At 37.1% G+C, this 21,702-nt stretch overlaps 1 protein-coding gene across 1 annotated transcript in view; it reads right to left on the bottom strand.

Annotated features, from left to right (window-relative positions):
- SAR1B (secretion associated Ras related GTPase 1B) overlaps nucleotides 1-20,776 on the bottom strand; it is a 29,953-nt gene extending 9,177 nt beyond the window's left edge. Inside the window, exons 1-3 of the mRNA XM_072629918.1 lie at nucleotides 20,652-20,776; nucleotides 5,484-5,559; nucleotides 1,902-2,021 (exon numbers count right to left, since the gene is read on the bottom strand). Of these exons, the coding sequence (XP_072486019.1) occupies nucleotides 1,902-2,021; nucleotides 5,484-5,541 (178 nt within the window). The 5' untranslated portion in view covers nucleotides 5,542-5,559; nucleotides 20,652-20,776. The remainder of the gene's footprint in view (nucleotides 1-1,901; nucleotides 2,022-5,483; nucleotides 5,560-20,651) is intronic.
- Nucleotides 20,777-21,702: the final 926 nt, after the last annotated feature.

The following is a 21,702-nucleotide window of genomic DNA, read 5'->3' as shown; positions in this document are numbered from 1 at the left end:
ACTGATTTTTTTTAAAAATTCCTTTCCAACATTATTCCAGCATAACAAATGTGCTCTGTAATCTCCATGTTAAGAGATGTTCTCAAGGAAAAAAATAACCATTTTATATGTTTATAGTAGACTTTAACTTATTAATAATGCTCTCTGCTTTCCAGCATAAAGATAAAACTAGATGTCCACCATACTTTGGTTCTGCTCTAGGATAGTATATAGTGTTGCTACCCATGGCTCCAATCACATTTGTAGAAGCTGACAATGAGGTTTACTATTTCCCGCTGGATTTGCAGAGAGAAAAGATATTGTACAACCTGACACCTTGAAGCATATCAGCTACTCTTCTGTTACCTCCTTAACTCCTCCCACACTACAGTGAAAACTAGGTTATAAAGTGGCAGACCAGCATATATGAAAATTTATGTAGAAAGTAGAGGGGAGCGAAAGAGGAGTGAACTCCTCTTTGGCTCCTCTGAAGAAAGGCAATTTTGGAAAACCTTACTCAACTGGCAAAAAGGATGAAATAAATAGCCACAGCATGATGAGATTAGGCAGAATTCAGCTTACTTCAATATTTTAGGTTTTTTCCCAAATCTCTTCTATAATATTCTTAGTTATGTGAACATTTACTACAGCTAAGTAATTACACTGATGTAGTTATTGGTATTGCTCCACTTTTACTCAGTTTCATACTGAAAGGACTAAAGCAATATACCTGGGGTTATGCAATGATTGTGTGGCACAATTTATATTTGAACTATGTACCATTCTCGTCCGAGGTTCTTCACTAATGATACATCACAGAGCATCTGTTCATTGGATTATATTTTGAGTGATGTCTTCCCTGAATGTTACTTTATATTCTGAAGTAAGCCTTATGACCTTACATACATGACAGGGTATACTGATTGATCTCCAAATTAGAGGAAAGGGCTCAGACTGCCCATCTGAAGATATGGGCATGAGTCACAGACAGATCTGCCACATACCAACTATATGACCTCAGGCAAGTCACTCTACCTATCTGAGCATTAGTTTTTTCATATGTAAAATGGAAAAAATAATGCTGCCTGGCTAATTTGGGTACAAGTTTTGTTAGAAAATATAAAATTATTTTGTAAGCTACATGACATTGTAAATGAGAGAATTCAGCCATTCAAAATAGGTAGCACTGTAAATTTACTTATTTTTAAAATGTGTTTAAAAATTCCACAACAATAATAATTGACATTTACATTTAAGGCAACTTCAGGTTTGAAAGAAAAGTATTTTACACTTTTATACATGATTATTATAATTATACATTGTTTCATGTGATCCTCAACAGTCATTAGCTAAGAACCACATGTATACTGTCTCCATTTTACAGATGAGAAAACTGAGAATGTGAGAGACTGGGACTTACCAAGGGTTACATAGTTAGGAAGCATATCGGGCAAGATCTGAAGCCAGGGCTTCCTGATTCCAAGTCCAGCATCTATCCAATATGTCATACTGCCTCATCATCACACTGTCTAAAAACTCTTCTGAACCAAACACCCTTATGATTGTGACAGTGAAGAAATTGGCACTAGTTAATAATTCATAATGACTAAATAGCCAAGGTTGTTATTCCAACCATCCAGCTACTGCATTCTATGGTTTAGTTCATTAGTCCAGCTATACCCTTTGGACCCTGGATAATAACTAGGGACCTAGAAGCCATAAGAACACAGGAGACAGAAACCTTTAATTATTTTAAGTGCAGAGTGGTATTAACTGACAGAATGGATTTCTGTTCCATCAAAATTAAAACAAACTCCCGATGAGCAGGTTCAACATATTTATCATACAGTGAGTTATAACACTGTGATCAGAACTGAACCACATCATTTCTAAAATGCTGATAGTAAAGGACCTTCACTTACTGGGATGTAATGTAGGTACATGCTGTCCAAGTCTGTCATCTTTTAACATATGTAGTAGTGTTGTTTTTCCAGCATTGTCCAATCCAAGAAATACTAATTTACCAGATTTCTTGTACAGTCCTGCAGAGAAATCACAATTGACAAAACTGATATTAAGTCCATGTATGTATCTACAAGAGACAGTTTTTTCTTTTTTTATTTATAGCTATCAACAGTTTTTAGCTAGCTAAAATAACTTCCTTTTCTGTCCAATAAATTTCTACACGCTCAAAAAAGGAGAAAAGATATTTCCACACCTCCTTATGTATTTGTGATTTCCAAGGTAATCTTTCATTACTAAATTTATTCTCAGTTTTAAAATAATCACATTTTAAAACCTAGACACACAAATCTATCCCATCTTGTATTAATAAAGCAAAGCAAAAAGAGAAAAAAAATGAGATTTCATCACACTGATGTATGATTAGTAGAATAAAAGTTGGGTTGAGATTTTTAAGAAAAAGGGTCAGGAAGAGCAGTGTCAAATTCTCCTGAGAATATGATCAAGTTTTTCATTATGAGGCTGCATATAATTATGAAATAAAAAATAAAGCTATCATTTTGAGAAATTTCAGCTAAATGTGAAAAGAGAAGAAAATATAATTCAATAATTTATGGTTGATCATATAATTCCTATAATCAGGTATGTAAACATTCTAGAGTACTGAACAATTAGAGTCCTGAATCACCTATTTGCCAATCATGAATAAGTTCATGCAAAATTATACAATTTCTAGGTCTTGTTTCATAGAATAGTTTTAGGAAATGGGACTGTGCCCAGAATTCAATTCCCCAGCCAGCTGCAAACTAGCATATTTTTGATAATGGCACACTAGACTTGGAGTCAGGAAAGCCTGAATTTGAATCCTGTGCCTCAAACACTAGCTATAACAGCAAATCACTTTAACTTGAGCCTGTTTCCTCATCTGTAAAATGAGAACAATAGCACCTACCTCATAGTGTTTAAAAAATTTAAATTAAATGAGATATTATATGTAAAGAGCTTTGTAAGCACCAAAGAGCAATATCAATATTAGCTATTATTATTATTAATACTATTAAAGGCTTCCTGTTAAAATTCCCAGCTCTCTGCCTCATAAAAATTTGGATTGTGTTCAGTTCTAGAAGCCTGTTTATGAAGAATATTGGTAAACTGGAGAGCATACAGAGGAAGGATATCTCAATGTATATGGCGTAGGGACTTCTTTCAGATGCAGTTTGGATGAAGGAATTAGTTATGTGGATCCTGGTGAAGAGAAGAACCAGGAAGGACAGCTATTTTCAAATATCTGAAGGATAGTCATGTAGAAGTATTAGACTTAATTCTGTTTGCTCCCAGAGGGCAGAACCAAGGCTTATGTTCTCCAGGCTTAGAGCATTAAAACATTACATAATTTTCTCTTTGTCTTATTAAATATTATAGACTATAAGATATTTTACATCCATACAAAACCAAATAGCAAAGAAATCATAACTCAAAAATAAACTATAGCTAAGTTGAAGAGAGTGAGAATGGAACAGCTCAAATAGAAGTCAGAAAACCTGGATCTAGACCCTAACCTGCTACTGACATTCATTATGTGATCTCTGATAAGTCTAAGTCCCTTTCTTTCCATTCCAGGCCTCAAATTTGTTCTCAATACAATGGGCTGGGCTGGATTAGACAGCTCAGCACTAAGTATGGGTCAGAATAGAAGTGAGTTGTACTTTGGAAAACTTGGAAAAGCTATGTTTTGAAAAAGAATTGCAGGGATGGTGTATGAAAGGACAAAGAGGGTGACTGGGAATGTCAGATATATTGGTATCACTAGAGCAAAGGCATCCAGTTGGCAAGTAACAGGGCAAAGGGGATTCCTGATCGGTGGCTGGCACTAGGCCCTTTCCACCTCAGATTCTGTATCAGATTTGAGCCCTACCTCTGCCACTTATTTGCCACATGACTACTGACAATTCCCTTCACTTCTCAACGTCCTGGTAAGGAAAGGATTGTTATACATATGCTGCCTAGTCACAGGGCAACTACAATTGTGAGGCCCATGTGAGGCTATAATGGAAAAACAGCTGAATTTGGGGTTAAAGGACCTGCCTTTGAATTCTCAATTCTCAAGCTGCTACTTACTATCTGTGTGATGCTGTGGTCTGGGGGTGGGGGCAGTACAAAGGAGACATTTTCACTTCTTTGGACTTCAGTTTTCTCATCTATAAATTGAATGGATTACACTAAACAACTTCTAAGTTTCCTTACAGATCTACATCCACAATCCAATGATTTGAACTCAAGTTAGTTAGCAAGTTAGTATGGTAAAAATGTGCTGGAGCTGGAGTCAGTGAGCTGGGCTTAAATTCCAACTCTAATACATACTGTCTGTATGAACTTGGGGCAAATTCAGTTAACCTCTCTGAAATAAGGCATCCTTCCCTTTCCGCTCTAACTCCTCTGTCTTGCCTTTCTTTTAATATCTGATCTTTTAGGAAAATGCTTTGTATAAAGATAACCCACATTAATATCACTAACATTATTAGCCCCACTTTTAAATGGTAAATATAGATGATGAAATTCTAAGATAGTTCCTAGAATTTTTAAAATATACCCTTTTAACAGCTGAATGATTCTTATATGTAACTGATGGCTCAATTATTTCAAGTAACATTTTACTTCCAGATCTAAAATTATATCATTTGTGATGGGAAACAGAAAACCTACATTGTAAATCGCAACTCTAACTCTAGCTACATGGCTTGAAACAAGACACTTTCTTTCCCTGGCCTCAGTTTCCTCCTCTTTAAATGAAGGGGATGATCTCTGAGGTCCCTTCCAGTTTTAACACTGAAGGCTTCTATGCTCTACTAAACAAAATTTCAGTAGGAGAAAAGAAATTTAAGTATTTTTTGTAGTCACTTTTGTAGGATTTGATATCTGACCTATAGTGTAACACTAAACCAAATATAATGCACATTTACTTTAAATGTCTCAGAATACAGAAGTTCAACAAAGTAATAAAAATGCAATAATTAAAAGTTTTTCCTCTTACATTTTTAACCACTTTAATCTAAGTCTCAGCACTTGCAGCCCAGTTCTAATCACTGAACCAAGGCATTGTTTGTGAAAGAAGAAAAATATTTACAATGAAGATTACAATTATTCTGAGAGTTGCTATACTCTATTAAATACCACTCCATTTTGCCAGTTTATTACGAGACAGATTTTAGAAATCAAATTTGGGGTATAATTTGATCCTCTGAAGGAGATAGGAACACTCTCAGATGCAGATTATTATGATAGTTTTTTTTTTAAATGAATAAAAAGAATTTAAATTTCACAGAAAAGTCAAAGCTTAAGCAAAAAATAAAACAAAAGTTTAAGGCACAGAATGAAGCCAGTTAAAAGGAGCGTCACTGATCAGCACAACTGAGTAAGCGAGCTTTATTCAACAATTCATATTTTCATAACTAAGGTGCACTGTGAAAGTATACTTAACTTTCATCAACAGAAATCTGAAAAGGTGAATAGTAGCAGCCAAGAAATAAAGAGGTCAACATTACCTAAAAACTGTAGTACACTGCTGAAACCACTGTAAATCCAGTCGAATATGAAGGACATATCCAAATTTTAAAGGGTCTGAAAAATAAATGCTATTTTTAAATATGTAATATAAATACATATATTTTTAAACACCAACATCACCACCAAACTATTTCATGTAAAATAGACTGAGGATAACTCTAAAATCTATACCACTGTACAGTGATTGAATGAATTATTTACAAGTCACTGACGCGAATATACCTTATGTAGCAGAATGTTCAAGGAAGGACTGGACTACCTCAAAACAGTCTGCAGAGTAATTCAGTATATGATCTGACTGAGTAAATAAATGAGAGTAACAACAAATTGAAATTACCATAAATTAACTATAAACATTTTCCAATAATTGTATCTGTATATAGGAATATGTAAACTATGGTAGTCACTATATAAGACTGATTGTGCAGCTATGTGATCTACGGACATGATTAGAACTATGCATATGTACATGCACGCACACGCACGCACACACACACACACGCACGCATGTGCGCGCGCACACACACACACACACACACACTCCTTTCCCCCATTCCTCATTGTTTCATGCAGCAGTTTCAAAATCTGTCAGCAGAATTCAAGCTCTGGAAGATTCTACACCAAGCCCCCGAGTTGGCCATCGGCAAACAGATTTTTTTCAGCCACAACAACTTCCAAAGACCATCCACTAAATTATGGAGAGGTTGTCGTTCATAAGGATGAAAACATAACCACAAACATGAAAGGACAGCTCTTTGAAATACTGGTGTGTGTGTGTGTGTGTGTGTGTGTGTGTGTGTGTAGGGGGTTGTAGACAAAAGTGATTGTGATCATATCTTATAAAGTAATGTCTTTTCTGCATTGATAGGGTCAGCATGGTGCAGTGGGAAGAGCACTAGGTTTGGAGTAAGGGGGCTTTGTTGGCAAATCATCACTACTTACTAATAAACATATGACTTTGCAAGTCGCTTAACCATTCTTGATTTATCTCAGTTTGCTCACCTGTAAAATGACAAGACTGGACTGGATGACATTTAAAGTCCCTGTTAACTTCTCTGATCTCATGAAAACTGGCTAATTTAAGAGTCCAGTGAAGTATAATCAATATTAATCACCAAACAATATGATTTTTATTTTGCATTATTTGCTATCACTTACCAAATACGCAGTTATAGTTTCTCACACAAAAAAAGTGTATGAGAAATTGTAAATAAAAGTGTTTCTAACCTACTTCACAAGTTTATTATTCTATTTGTTTTTTAAAGGCTATCATTCTCCAACAAATGTTCTGGGTGTAAAAAATAGTGTAATTGTTTTCCTTTTTCTTAAATCCTTTATTTTTAATCAATTAACATGCATTTATTAAAGCACTTGCTGAATCAACACTGTACCGGGCACAGGGGCTACAAAGACAATAGAACATATACATAGATAACATACAGAAACAGATACAAAATAGATACAAGATACGAGCTGGGAAGGAAACTAAGACTAAGAGGTTGAGGTGGGGAGAGAGAAATTATAGGCAAGGGAGATTAGCTAGTAGAAAAATAGAGTCAATCAATCAACAAGTATCTACTAAGTACCTACTCTGTGACAGGAATATGTTGTTTATGTTAAGTTTAGGTCCTATCAAACTTCTAGAATGGCACTGAAAGATTTCCTTTTTCTGATTTATTACCCTGAAAAAGACAGGCTTTTATTAGCCTTAAGTGTAGTTGGTCAATTGAATTCTAAACTGATTTTCTACACTGCTTAAAGCCCAGAAAAGAAGAAGGGTCTTGCTCTTCGATTCCTAATGTACAAAGGTCTCCATTTTATAACATGAACTTAGTTGAAGAATAACAGGTAAGAGCTGAAGAAAAGGTCACAGTCCAACTTGAGTAATATTAATTGACCCTTCACCAAATCCCTAAGTAACAATAAACACCCATCAATAAAAGTTTCCACTTAGGACTATCCAGTCTAAAATGTACTTTGTTAATTTCCACTGATAGTAAAATAGAAAAGCTTTAAGAACCTTGTACTTAAGAGACATTTGTTGAAATGAATGGAGATGTCATAGGATAAAAACTTGGAATGTAGATATTTTTGGATATGATTCCATTTATAGATGAGCAAAATCAGAAATACACAGTTCAAATTACAAATCACGAACAATAATTGACCAATAGTAGTTCCCACAAGGAAGTAGGAATGGGTAATAAAATCTTTAAGAACATGATCTTCTTACATTAGCTCAGAGAACCATCAATATGCGTCTCTGATGTTTTGCTTTTAAAAGTAATTTTAAGCACATGGAATCTGATACTAACACTTACATTGTTATTTACAGAGTCAAAGAAAGATGGGGCATTAATTAAGATATCTAATTGAAAAACAATACAAAAGTTCCCAGTTCTATTCTAAAACAGATTGTGATCTCATCCATATGGGTACCAATGCAAATCCCAACTCCTTCAAACATCCTCAGCTGGGTCTCATTTTGGCAAGGCAATCTTTTACAACTCCCTAACTTACTCACCTTCATGGCCATGCTAAATAGACCCTGCACCTACTGATGTTTCAAAATCCAAGAGAGCAAATATCCTCTTGGAATTCAAGAGCTAGACCTTAGCACTCCACTTCATTTTACGCCCCTAATACTACAGGTGAGAAACTGAGTTCCAGGAAAGCTAAGTGAATGCAAGGTGACACAGGTGGTAAAACTGCAGAGACTAAATTAAACTCAGATATTTGGGCTCAAAATCCAATATTCTTCCACTACATTCTGCTGTCCTGTAGATTTATAGAGCTTTTTTAAACTGTGGGTCACAACTCCATATAGGGGTCTTAAACCCACAGTTTAAGAAGCACTGAAGTTGTCACAAGGGGAAAAAGTTTTAAGAAGCCCTGCTCTAAAATGCAGAATTATGGAGCAGATTGTATCTGAAAAAATCAGTCACTGAAGTCCTATGCCCAAATCCCTTTACAAAAGAAGCAAACACCCTTTCCACAGCTTTCCCCCTTTTTCACTTCTTAAAGAGTGGTTAGACTTTTTCGGATAAAATTGGTACTCTGAACTACATAATTACTCATAATTAAATTTTGGGCTAAAATTGTACATGTCTTCTGAAAGTAAGTATATTCAATTCTTAAAGTGACGCTCCTTTCTCACTGAATTTTACCTAAGAGAAGAAGCAAGAGTTATGGGTCAGAAAATCTGAGGCTAGTCATAAAAAATCACATCCTAATGATCAGAACTCTCCAAAAGTGGCAGCCAGGGGAAGTATCAGGTTTCCCTCCAATGGAGGTTTGAAGAAAAGAGATCCTGTTCAGGATAGGTTAAACAAGATGACCTTTGAGGTTCCTTTAAGATTCTATGATACCAAAACTTTAAAAAATATTTTAATAGCACAAATCCTATAAAACTGCCCTTGAGTAAAAATGGGGTAAGGCTTAGTTCAACAGGAAGTGCCCCACAAACAAGTGAAACATACAAAGAAGTTAGGAAAAAATATGTAAAAGCTCTCCACTGATGTCCTTTAGCATAGAGGTATTGAAATCTTTGAAGATTCTTTATACTACATATCCATAAATTCAATAAGAGTCAAGAGACTGGGGCAGCTAGGTGGTACAGTAAATATAGCATCATCCCTGGAGTCAGGAGGATCTGAGTTCAAATCTGACCTGACAATGGACACTTCCTAGCTGTGTGATCCTGGGCAAGTCAACACAATTGCCTTACCAAAAAAAAAAAAAAAAAAAGAAAGAAAGAAAAGAAAAGAAAAAAGAGGTAGGAGACTTCCGGGAGCCAAGATGGCAGAATAGCTGTAAATCGCCATAACTCTCCCATAGTCACCTCCAAACAACCACAAAATAGCACCCCAAAACAAATCCTGAAAAAACAGAACTAGTAAAAAGACAACGTGAAACAATCTTTTAGCCCAAGAAACTTGTAAGGTCAGCAAGAAAGGTCTGTCTCATTCAAATGAAAGGAGCTCAGTCCAGGAAAGGAAGCATTCCAGCAAGCCAGCAATAAGCCACACCTCAGCAAACCAGTGTAAGATCCTAAGCCCCAGTGAAGTAGAACAGGCAAAAAACAACACCAGGACTCCCCCCATGCCTCAGCAAAGCTCCAAGAACAACCGTGGGCTTCAGCATATCTCCAGGCAAACAGTCTCCAATGTGCTTCAGTGTAGCCCTGGGGAAAAAGAAACACTCCAGTGGCCTCAGCATATGCCAGATATTAGCACTAGGACCGCAACTCAGCACCAGGTAAGCTGCCAGACCCCTACAGCCTCCAGCGAGTCATCTACAGTCATCCTTATGAATTATCAGGTCACTGGATTCAGATGGTTCTGGAAGAGAAGTGAGGCTGGTGACCTTGCATAGCCCTTTCTCACTCAAAACAAAGTCAAGTGCAAGTCATGTCATCATTTCTCTGATGGCATGATCTTCAGCAACGAAGGACAAACACAACCCTGTGAGTAGACTGAGTTCCTCCTCTCCTGTCTGTCTTCCCCTCCCCTTCCTTCTCCTCTCCAAAGGAAGGTAAATTTGGATGGCCAAAAGATGCCCAGGTGACTTGGATTTTACTGGCCAGTCTCCCTTCCCTTCCCTGAATCTGAAGCCTACTGCATTCTGAAGCTCAGACATCATGGGGCCCCTGCCCCCTGCCTAAGGGCTCTTCTGGACACTCCTGGTTTAAGAGTGACTATCAATAGTAACTTGCTGTTTCCCCCCAGCCTGATGTCATTTTTTTTTCCTATGCCTCATTAAAGGAGCCATACCCTGACTACTTCTCAAAGAGACCTATTCAATGAATGGGCATTACCTCACCTTAACTGAGTACCTGCATAGACTTTGGCCTACAGGGGCCAAGGTCTCCCAGTGCATCGTGGATCACCTCCAGTCATCCTGAGGAATATCAGGTCACTAGATTCAAATGGCTCTGGAAGAGAAGTGAGGCTGGTGACCTGCACAGCCCTTCCTCAAAATAGTCAAGTGCAAGTCATGTCATCATTTCTCTGATGGCATGGTCTTCTTCGGCAATGAAGGACGAACACAACAACAGCCTCCAGCAGTACCACCCTACCCACCCTACCCACTCTGCACAGCACCAGACACAAGGGTCCCCCAAGGGCCTCAGGGCAACAACAGTGCAACACCATGTAAAGAGGCAAGGCCTGGCACAAGAAGCCTGAGATGTGCCCCTTTCATCCTGGGAGCAGAGCTCAAATTTAAAATTAAAAGCCTTTCCCCAGGCCCTCAATTTCCCCTATCTATAAAAGATGGAATTGACTATATGATCTCTAAGATTCCTTCTATATTTAAATTTATGATCCTGTGTCCTAATGTAAACTTTAAATGTTTGTTAAAATGATTATAAATCTTTCTCAAGTCACCCAGGCTGCAAAACCAGTTACTTTTGACTCTTATCTCGCCCTTGCTCTACCATTAAATCACTCACCAAATTCTGTTGATTACTCCTTTGAAACATCTTTACATCTGTCCCTTTGCTTATAATGTTCAGTGTCCCACCCTTGTTACCTAACACTCAGAAGACTTCAGGTAGTGACCTCCTACATGCTGCCATATTTTTCCCCCTCTGTGTTCTGTACAAAACTACTTGTCTTTCCATAGTATTATTCTGACCGCTTGACTCAAACCTCTTGGTCAAACATCCTCAACTAATTGCTACAGAATCTAACATCTTTCAGTCTGGCATTCAAGGTCCTTCACAATTTGGCCCCAATGTACTTTTTCAGCTTCACTTTCCATCACTGCTCTAGATTTCCTAACACTGCAATAGCCAAACAGTGAGGCTTGACACTGCGCACAACTTGTTCTTCCCTTCCTTTGCACCTCTTCTTATATCAATCCAGCTATACTTTCATGTTTACTGAAATATCCTTCAAGGCCCAAATGAAATCTTTCTCTTTCTCTCTCTCTCTGACTTCTTATTAGTAACACTCTTAATGCATTCATCACAGGCTGCCTTGAATTACAGTTATGTGTCTTATTTTCCCTACTAAATTGTAAGCTCCTCAGAGGCAGGAAGTGTTTCTTATTCATGTTTGTACTCCACCAAAACCTAACCCAATCTAAGTGTTCAAAGTTTATTGGATAAAGAAAAATATCTAAAATACACAAGCATTTCCCAAAAGGCATTCCTTTGAAACATGGTGTTCTGAATGATAGGGTAAAGTGAGAAATTTTCTGTGTAAGCCTCTAAAATATTAAATATGAAATTATGTGCAAAAAACATACATACAATTTTTGGTATAAAAATAATTTAATTTCTTCTTTTGCTCCAAAATTTCTCTAAATGAACATCTGTTAAATCAATTTTTCAAGCTAAAAAATGTTTCATGGCTAAATTAGTTTGGAAATTGATGACTTAAAAACCTTAAATATCTTTCATCTTGTTACAGTGTGACAAAAATGTCCCTCAAAGATCAAATGTTAATATGTAATACTGGATATGATTCATCTATCACTTCACAAATGTATGCTTATATTAACTTTAATAAATAAAATAACCAATTCTGTTTTATGATAGTTGTAAACTATCAAAAAAATACCGTAGTATACTTTTAAAAATTAATGCTCTAAGTTGTGAAGAACATGTTCCAAGGTTTTTAAAAGCAAATAAATGGAAATGGTTCTGACTAGTGATTTAAAATCTAGTCAATCAGGAGCAATTACAATGGGTACCACAGTAACTATGGTATTTAACCAATATAAGATGAAGCTACAAACCCACCATCAGTGTTTTACATTTTTCTAATTAGTTGTGATGAATATGACTAGAATCATACACACAAACTACTTGTCCCACAAATGACCAATAGTCTGAATCTTCATTCTAATGTTTCAAATACAAGAACTCAGCTCAAAGGAGACCCAATTCCACGCCTTTAGACTTAAGTAAATGAACTAACATACTTCATGACAACCTGTGCAGGGACATGTCTGCAATTTCAGTTAGTCAATAAGTACTTAATAAGTGTTTACTACATGCCAAGTATTATGCTAAGCAGGAAACAGAACAAAAAAACAGTCCCTACCCTCAAGAAGCATATATTCTAATGGGGAAGACAACATGTAAACAATTTAGTACCTACAAGATAAGTACAGAGTAGATAGAAGGCAACTTCAGAGAGGAAGACACTAGCAGCTGGGGAGACTCAAGCTAAATTTTGAAGGAAGTTAGAGAAATTAAGAGGTGGAGTTGACAGGGTAGAGAATTCCGGTCATGGGGGACAGTCAGTAGAAAGATAAGGAAATGGAAAATGGAATATCCTGGTTGAGGAATAGGAACTAGAGTAAAGACTTCCTGGAGGAAAGTAAGGTATAAGAAGAATGAAAAGGGAGGAAGGAACCAGGTAAGATTTAGCCAAATAAAACTTAGTCTTCTAGGATCCTCCAAGAAGACTACAAGAATTATTATAAATAAAAATTAACTGTCTAAAAATATTTATAAGTTATACTGAATTAAGAAGTAATAGTCTTGTGGTACATTAATAATTGGGCACAAGAATAGGTTACATAATATTATGATTACTCCAATAGTTAAAAAACCTGAAAAACAAAGGTCAAGAAAAGTTAACATTGTTCAGTCCTTTTAGTCATGTCCAACTCTTCGTGACCTTCTTGGAGTTTTGTTGGCAAAGAAACTGGAGTGTTTTGCCATTTTCTTCCCCAGCTCACTTTACAGATGAGGAAACTTGAAGGAAACAGGGTTAAGTGACTTGCCCAGGGTCACATACCTAGAAAATATCTTGAGGACAGATTTGAAAAAGAGTCTTCCTGACCTCAGACCCAGCACTCTATCCACTGCACCACCTAGCTGCCCCAAGAAGTTAACATACACATCAACAAATTTATTCAGCGTGAATAAAATGCTACTCAAGAAACCTCTATGAGGATTAGAAAAGCAGTCTAATCAAGTAACATTGAAATCCATGCAGAGTATGATGCAAAAGAACTTCTCAGTTGCCAGGGTGAAAATAACTTTTTTTAAATCTTTCCTCACATAAAATTTAGGCAAATTCCCCATAGGTTTCTGTAAGTTCTTATAGGAAAAAAATTTTAAATTATGAAAGGCGCAGACATTCTAAACACTAAACTAGGAAGTAAGAAAAGATTTCTCTTCTAGAGAGACATGCTGTATTAGGTAGTAATAAAACAATCTTTGTCAAAACAGTGGTTTTAGAAAACATACCACAACAAATTAACTAAAAGTCACATTCTATTTGTTTTGAAAAAGGAAATCAAAGATTGAAGTACTAAAAACATTAATAGAAGGATATTTTAACATGTTTTTAAATTATTTTAAAGTACAGTTTTTAACTATCAGTCAAGTTTCAACTTTTTAAATTTAACTCTAACAACTTTAAAGTTGTAAGCAACATTTCAACTAGAAATGGAATTATTTCCTTTAGGAAAATGAACCAAAAATATTCTCATAAACTGGGATATTTAGATGTCATAAAATATCTAAATTCTATCATATGGAGCTACATCATAGTCTTGAAAGAAATATTAGATGTGATTACTAGGTCATTGCTGATTACTTTTAAAAGTTTAATGACATCAATGATAAGAAATATCCCACACCAAAATATTAAGAGAAATATTTTTTGAAGTAACAAAGAACCAGAAATAAGTGCTCATAGAATGGGGAATGGCTAAACATGAAGAATGTTACATGAATATTACCATGCTGTTAAGGAATTATGAATACAGAGGAGCATGGAAAAGCCTGTGACCTGATACAAAGGGAAGTAAATCAGAAACAGAAAAACAATATATGTAATGACTACAACGTAAACAGGACAACAATGGAACAAAACAATGAAACCTGAATGCTAAGAAATTATAATGATCAAGCATAGCACCAAAGAAGAGAAATGAAAATGCACTTCAATTCCTTCTTTGCAAAAGCGGGTAACTTCAGTTGTGAAAAAATGCACATAATACTGGACTTGGTTGGTGTATTGATTAGTGTCACTTAACTCTTTTTCCCTCTTTCTTTTACTTGGCTATAAGTAACTACTGTCTGGGGGGAGGAAGGAGAATATTTTGGGAAATACAGGTGATATTAAAAAAGGGAGCAATAAGATTTTCTTTTAAAAGACTGTAGAGAACAGAAATGCCACAGGACTAGAGTAGGTAAATGTCCCAATTTTGTAAAAAGGGAAGAAAATGGAATCTGCAAACTGCAGGCCAGTGAATCTGCTTTGATTTCTGGCAAAATTCTAGAACATATTATGAAAGACGTGGTTAATGAATTTCTAGAAAAGAAAACAGTAATCACAAAGAACGAGCATGACTTCAGCAAGAATAGGTCATGCCAAACTAATCTTATTTCCCTTTCAGACAGGATTACTAAATTGGTAGAAGGAAGGAATGCTGTGGATATAGCTTTGCAAGATTTTAGTCAAGCATTTAATAAAGTATTTGATACTATTCCTATGATGAAGAGGAGACACATAAACTAGACATACATTTTTAACAATGATATGGATAAATGCATAATGGCATGCTTATCAAATATTCAGATGATCCAGAGCTAAGAGACAGCCAACAATCTGGATAAGTCAAATTTCAAGATTTTTGACAAACTAAAACATTTGACCAAATCTATTAGGATGAAGTTTAATAGTCATAAATGTAAAGTATTTTCAAAAAATTAGCTTCACAAATACAAGATGGGGAAGCAAGAATGGCTAGAAAGCAGATTATATGGAAATTACATGGGGGTTTTAGTGCACTATAAACTCAACATAAATCAATGTGATATGAGAACCAAGACAGCTATAGTGTCCAGGAATAAGGAGGTAACCATCCACCGTTCTCTAGCCGGAGTATTGTGTTCAGTTCTGGCTGCCACAGAAAGGCTTTGAAAGGCTAGGCAAGGATTCTTAGTCTGAAGTCCATGAACTTTTAAAAAAAATATTTTGATAACCATTTCAATATAATTTCTTTTGACATACTAAGTATTTTATTTTGTACATTAAATAAAATATATTATTCTGGGAAGGGGTATGGTTAAGAACTCCTGGGCCAGCATGTGTCCAAAGTAGCTAACCAGAATAAGTAAAAGGCATCATATAGATGCCTGCTTAAGTAAATAAAGGTTTCAAGTATGGAGATCAGAAGAATTATGGGGAATTTTTGCTATTTGAAGAGCAGTCATATAGAAGGGAGTAAATTTGTTCCCTTCAGTCTCAAATAGTAAAACTAACAGAAACTAGTTGTGAAGAAGAAGCTTTAGGTGTGATGTAAGGCAAAATTTCTAACAGCTATCCATAAGAAAAATGGGCTTCCTGCAGAAGCAGTCTGTTCCCCTTTACTCAAGGTGTTTGAATCAAGGCTGGATGACTATTTATCAGATGTATCATAAAGAAGACCCTAGATAGGCTAGGCTTTGAAACTTTGAAATCCTATGATATACAGGGTGTTCCAAAAGTCTGGGTGAAGTTTTAAGCAACTGAAGCTTGAAATTACATTAAGAGTCTGAGGATACTACATATGTCAGTTGGCATTTTCTGTGTCTAAACACAGACTTAAGTAAGAATAACTGCCCTTTTGACTGAAGTTATATTCAATATTTTGCATGGCAACTTGTACAAACATTTCATTACAGAATTATGATACTGAATTTGGTATACTTCAAATACTGCTATAAGTTCTGAGGCAATCATAAAAATTTGGATTATTTTCCATTTACAATTTGTAAAAGTGATTAAAACCAACTTCGTATCATTAGAATTAAAGCAATAGCTAATTAGTTTGATCAACTTATTCCACATTTAAGAATTAACCTGCAAAAACCACTTTTGACTCAACTGCATGTATAAAATATATCATTAGACAGTTCACTAATGAGATGTCTATTAATTTGTAAATTTCAAAAGAATGAATATATTTCCAGAACTTTTCCAAGGAAAAAGTATTTTATTATTGTTGAATAACATTTTAAAATGCAACTGAACTCAAAAATACATGATTAAACAAAACAAATTTATTTTAAACAATTTAAGTATGATAGAACAAGCATTATGATAAAAAGCCACAATTCAAAAACAATAAAGGCATAAAGTAAGCCAGTAATCTGAAATGTTCAACAATGACATATCTGATTACTATGTCCAAAATGTTATGATTTTAAATGACTTGAGACACTGCTACCTTATAACATTTCTCCAAAATTTAGTTTGATCTGATTAATAGAATTCCTAAAGTAAATAAAATAAGCCCCCCAAAAAATTACTAGAAGCAATTATGCTCAACCCTAAAGAGAAATTGTGACTGAATGCAACTAAACTGTCTCACCTCACCTCATCTGTGTCCATATCAAACCCCAACAATATTTCTCCTGCAGCATACTTACATTAAGATTACTTTTAGGACCATATCTGTCATTTCCTCAGCATAGGAAACTCCCATTAAGAAGCAACTTCTACTAAAGTAAATCAGTACTTATTCTGCAACTTAGTTTTTAAAAAACTACATTAAGATTACTTCTCATGCAAAAGAATGGAAGACTAACAATATAAACTGCAATACATAAAGTACTTTTTATACTGTTATATAAAGTACTTACATACAGAAACAATATAAAGTATTTTTCTTTGTGGTATTGATCTATTAGTACTCCAGAGCATGTAGGTGGTGCAGTGGATAGAGCACCAGGAGGTGCTCTCAGGAGAACCTGAGTTCAAATCTCACCTCAGACACCTGACACTCACTAGCTGTGTGACCTTGGACAAGTCACTTAACTCCAATTGCCTCATCCTGGGTCATCTCCAGTCATCCTGATGAATATCTGGTCACTGGATTCAGATGGCTCTGGAGGAGAAGTGAGGCTGGTGACCTGCACAGTCCTCCCTCACTCAAAACAAAGTCAAGTGCAAGTCATGTCATCATTTCTCTGATGGCATGGTCTTCTTCGGCAATGAAGGATGAACACACACATATTAGTACTGCAAGTACTTAGTTTTGTAATTCTAACTCTAATGAAGCTATAGGTTAAAATTATCTGAAATAAAAAGAAACTGAGTTACAAAGTTACAAAGCATTTATCTTTTAATTTGGGAAAGCTAGTATTTGCATATTAAACCAGGTCATCTGATTCCTCAGATATCAGAGACAAGGAGTGATTTTCTGAGCTAATCTTTATAACAAGAGAGGAATACAAAATACTATGTTATACTGCTTTGAACATAATTCAGTTGGACAAGACAAGCTATCTGACTAGTGCACTTCTCCTAGTAACATCTAGCTGCCAAAGTGAGATTATGTCCTTGCTCTACAGGTGATGCCTTTTGCAATCAGAAAGCTTATTGGGTAAAAAGAAACTTGTGGTCAGTAGTCAGCAGTCACCCTGCTTCTTCCAGCTGCCCACCTTAGAAGATCCATTACTCAACTTAGACTAGCTCAAGAAAAACAAGACCTTATCCACTAAACTGGGAAAAAGAAATATAACCTTTGGCTAACCAACCCCCTCCCTTTCTTCTGCTGCTAAAAAGAAGAGCTTAGCCTATGATTATTTTATTCCTACAAAGATACATGTCTTACTCTAAACTGTCTGCTACTAAATGATAAAGTTCTATCAATTTATCTGTTCAGTAAATCTATAGGTAACCTAGATTTCTGAGACTATGTTAGTCTGGCTTAGCTGTTAACACTAGCTTTTCCTAAAGAAGGAAGTTTAATACTATAATCAAACAAAAAAAAAAATCAAAGTAATCAATACTAACTGATTTCCTTTTCTCATAACACCAGATACCTCTAAATAGTCTATAAAAAATCCCGGAAGGATCATGTCTTACCTAAACTTTGTATCCATTCTCAGACACCTAGTAGAATGCTCTACACAAAGTGCTCAATACATGTCTGTTAATAATTTTTTACAAAATAGGCACACAGGAAAGGAACAAACCATAAATGCAAACAGCCGCTTATAGAAGTAAATATTAAGAAAAAATAAACTGTCTATTTCTACAATGCAGTACTGTGGTACAGCAAACGGAATGCTGGACTTGGGAGTCAGGAGGGATCACTGTTCACATATGACTTTTATACTTACTAGCTATATGACTAAGTCATTTGAACTTTCTGTCTCAGTGTCATTACCTAAATGCATAAAGTACTTATAGCGTTGGTGTCCACCTCAAATGAGATACCATACATAATGCCCTTAGAAAACTTTAAAGCCTTACACAAATGTCAGTTATCATTATTAATGTTACTGAGTACTTATTCATGCTGAGTGGGGAAAAAAAAGTTACACAAAGAAGTTGTCAGAAAACTTTTCAACTAGGAATGTATCTTTTAAAAAATGAATCAAGAAAAGCATTTCTAAAAACGATTTAAAACTTCTTGTGGGTTTTTTTGTACACAGAGAAAATTTTAAAATAATTTTTTAGGCATGTATGTAGGTGAAGAGGAGAAAGGAGAAACAGTGAATCATACTATGAAATTCTGATTCTTAAGATTCAAAACTACCACTACTTCAAAAGATAACAAAGTAATTTCCAAAAGCTAAATTTTGGAGTCATATTTCATACCTAAATTTCTATTACAACATAAAACTCCACATAGAAACACTAATCTTTTTAAACAATAAAACTCCAGAAAGCATTATTTACATCAGTTTTATACCCTTTGGTCCTTTTCATTACTGTTAAGTTATTATTATTAACTGCAAACTGAGGAAAATTTGTTGGGTTTGTCAAAATACAGATTCTTGGGGTTTGGAGGCAGATAGTCACTGAGGTTCCAACTAAAACATTCTGTGACACTGTAAAAATCGATGACTCACATAAGAAATATAAGTATGCAAAACAAAATGAACTAACTTTATTTTTATGGAAAAACTGAATTACCAGACATAGCTGAAATACACACAGAGAGACATTGAGTCTTAACTTCAAATAACTTCATCCTCTATAGATTTTTCAATGAGATGTACTACTCTTCACTGATACAAAAATGACCTTTTTTTTTTTTCCAAATGAATATGCCTTTGCTCAGGTGGGGAAAACGTTGAAAATAATCCTTACTATGGGACCATTCAAAAAAAAAATTCAGGTCTCATTTCTTAACTCAGATAATTTTTCTACCTTAATTTGTAAAATATATGAAATTCCAGACTAGGTTCATTTCGAAAACAATGCCGAGGTTTCAGTATACATATGTTTCAAAACAATTTTCTCAACTGCTCAGCCTGAGAAACTCTAGTGCTTCAAAACCTTTACGGCATTCAACTAAATGGTCAAGTAAGATCACAAAAACTTGTGTACTAGGTCTGCACACTTCATTCCTAACCCGCCCCACCCCCAGCCCTCACAATAACCTTTAAAAAAAAAATCCAACAGCAAGAGCCTGGGCTAAAATGGGTGGCGCAGTAGAGAACCACGGATTTGGAATCGTGAGTCAAGGTCTGTCACCTCCCGGGTGATGTTATTCAAATCATTTAATCTTTCTGCGCCTTAATTTCCGGTAAAATTTAAAAGGTTGAACAATCCCTCAGGTCCTTTCTTGTTCTAGAAATCCTCTGATATGACACTCGGGCTCTGTAACTAACAAGTGTCAGTTTCTTAGGGAAATCGACTTCCGTGTGACCAAGGGTAAACTGAAATTAGACGCCTCGGGTAAGCCGACCCCGGCGTCAGGCACGGTGCTTAGGGATACGCGTCTACAGCGCTGACACGCCTAACAAGCGGTCTGCCCCCAAAGCCCTGCGAGAGAAGCAGCGCAGGAGTTACTTATCGCCTCCTCCCCGTCTCACAGACGAGGAGGGAAACGCCTGGCCACCATCGGAGCAGTCCCTACCCTCCGACAAGAGCGGTCACCTGCCTAATCCCGCCGGACACTACCGCGCCCCGGCCGGGCGTCGGGGCCGCCAACCAAGACGCGGCCGCCCCGGGCCGCACTCCTGTCCCGGGCTCGGAAGAGCGCTCCTGGGCCCAACGGGCGCACCGAGGCCCGGCCTGACACGGGGACGAGGGCCCGAGTCAGGGCGGCTCAGGGTCCGGGGCACGTCCGACCCCGCTCGGGCCGGGCCTCGGCCCTGGCTCCCGTCCACAAGTCCCGAGAACCGGAGCTGACGGACGCGCCGCCCTCCAGACGGGCAGGGGCGGGTCCCTCACCTGACGGCGGAGAACACGATTCCCGGCCTCGGCCTCCGAGAGCCACAACGAGCACAGCGCGATGGCCTTCCCTTGCTCCCTTGCTCCCTTGCTCCCTTGCTCCCTCCGCTCCGTCAGCGCCTTCCGGCTCCCGGCGTTACAACCGCTGCCTTCCCCAGGCCGGGCGCCCTGAGCCGCCGCAACATCCGTTCCGCCTCCTGGGTTCCGCCCGCCAATCCCGAGGCAGTTCGAGGGCCAACCCCCCGCCCCTCCCCCACCCCCCTTCCTGCGGCTCACCTGACCGGCTCTCAAGTGCGGGACACCGCGGCTAGAAGGCTAGACCTGAAGCCCCGGTGTCAAAGACCCCTTCAGATACCAGCTGTGGGGGCAAATCTGGTTCCTTTTCTAGTTGTAAAATGGGGATAATGACAGCCTGTTCCGTACAGGATTGTAGTGAGGATAAAATGCTGCTCTCTAAGTGTTAGCTGCGAAGGGTGGTGCTGGTGCCGGTGGTAGTACTAGTAGTAAGAGCAAGGGCAGTAGTGGTTATGGTTGTAGTAGCGACATAGTGGAAGAGGAGGAGGAGTGCTTTGGGATGCGCTTTTGGAGTCATATTAGAGACTCTCAAGATTATCTAACCCAGACCCCTCATTTCCAGGTTCAGGGAGAATCCAGAGCTCCTTCCACTGTACCACCCTGCCTCTCCTTGAAAACAGAGTGTGACCACATTGATGGCAGGAACACTGTGAATTTCTGGGTGTTTTAAAAGAACATTCTGCACTAATTAAGACTGGAGAAAATAAGGCACTTATGTGGATTCAGTAGACTGGCTTGGAATCCTGACATATTTAATAGCTGTGTGACCCTGAGCAAATCCTCAGTCCCAGTTTCCTTAATTCATAAACGAGTCATAGCAATACTTAGAATACCTATTTCAGGAGCAGGGAAAACGGGAAAGTGCTTGGTAAACTGCAATGGACTGTCTGTATAAAGCTGACTTGTTACTGTCAAACACAAAAAAATCTTAGTTATTAAATTTACTAAGTTACACAGCAATGTAAACTATAAACAT

This window comes from Notamacropus eugenii, chromosome 1 (genome assembly GCF_028372415.1).
Source record: "Notamacropus eugenii isolate mMacEug1 chromosome 1, mMacEug1.pri_v2, whole genome shotgun sequence".
NCBI classification, from domain to species: domain Eukaryota; kingdom Metazoa; phylum Chordata; class Mammalia; order Diprotodontia; family Macropodidae; genus Notamacropus; species Notamacropus eugenii.
Note: the sequence above shows the minus strand (reverse complement) of the source record. Positions and strands in the feature narration are given on the sequence as shown.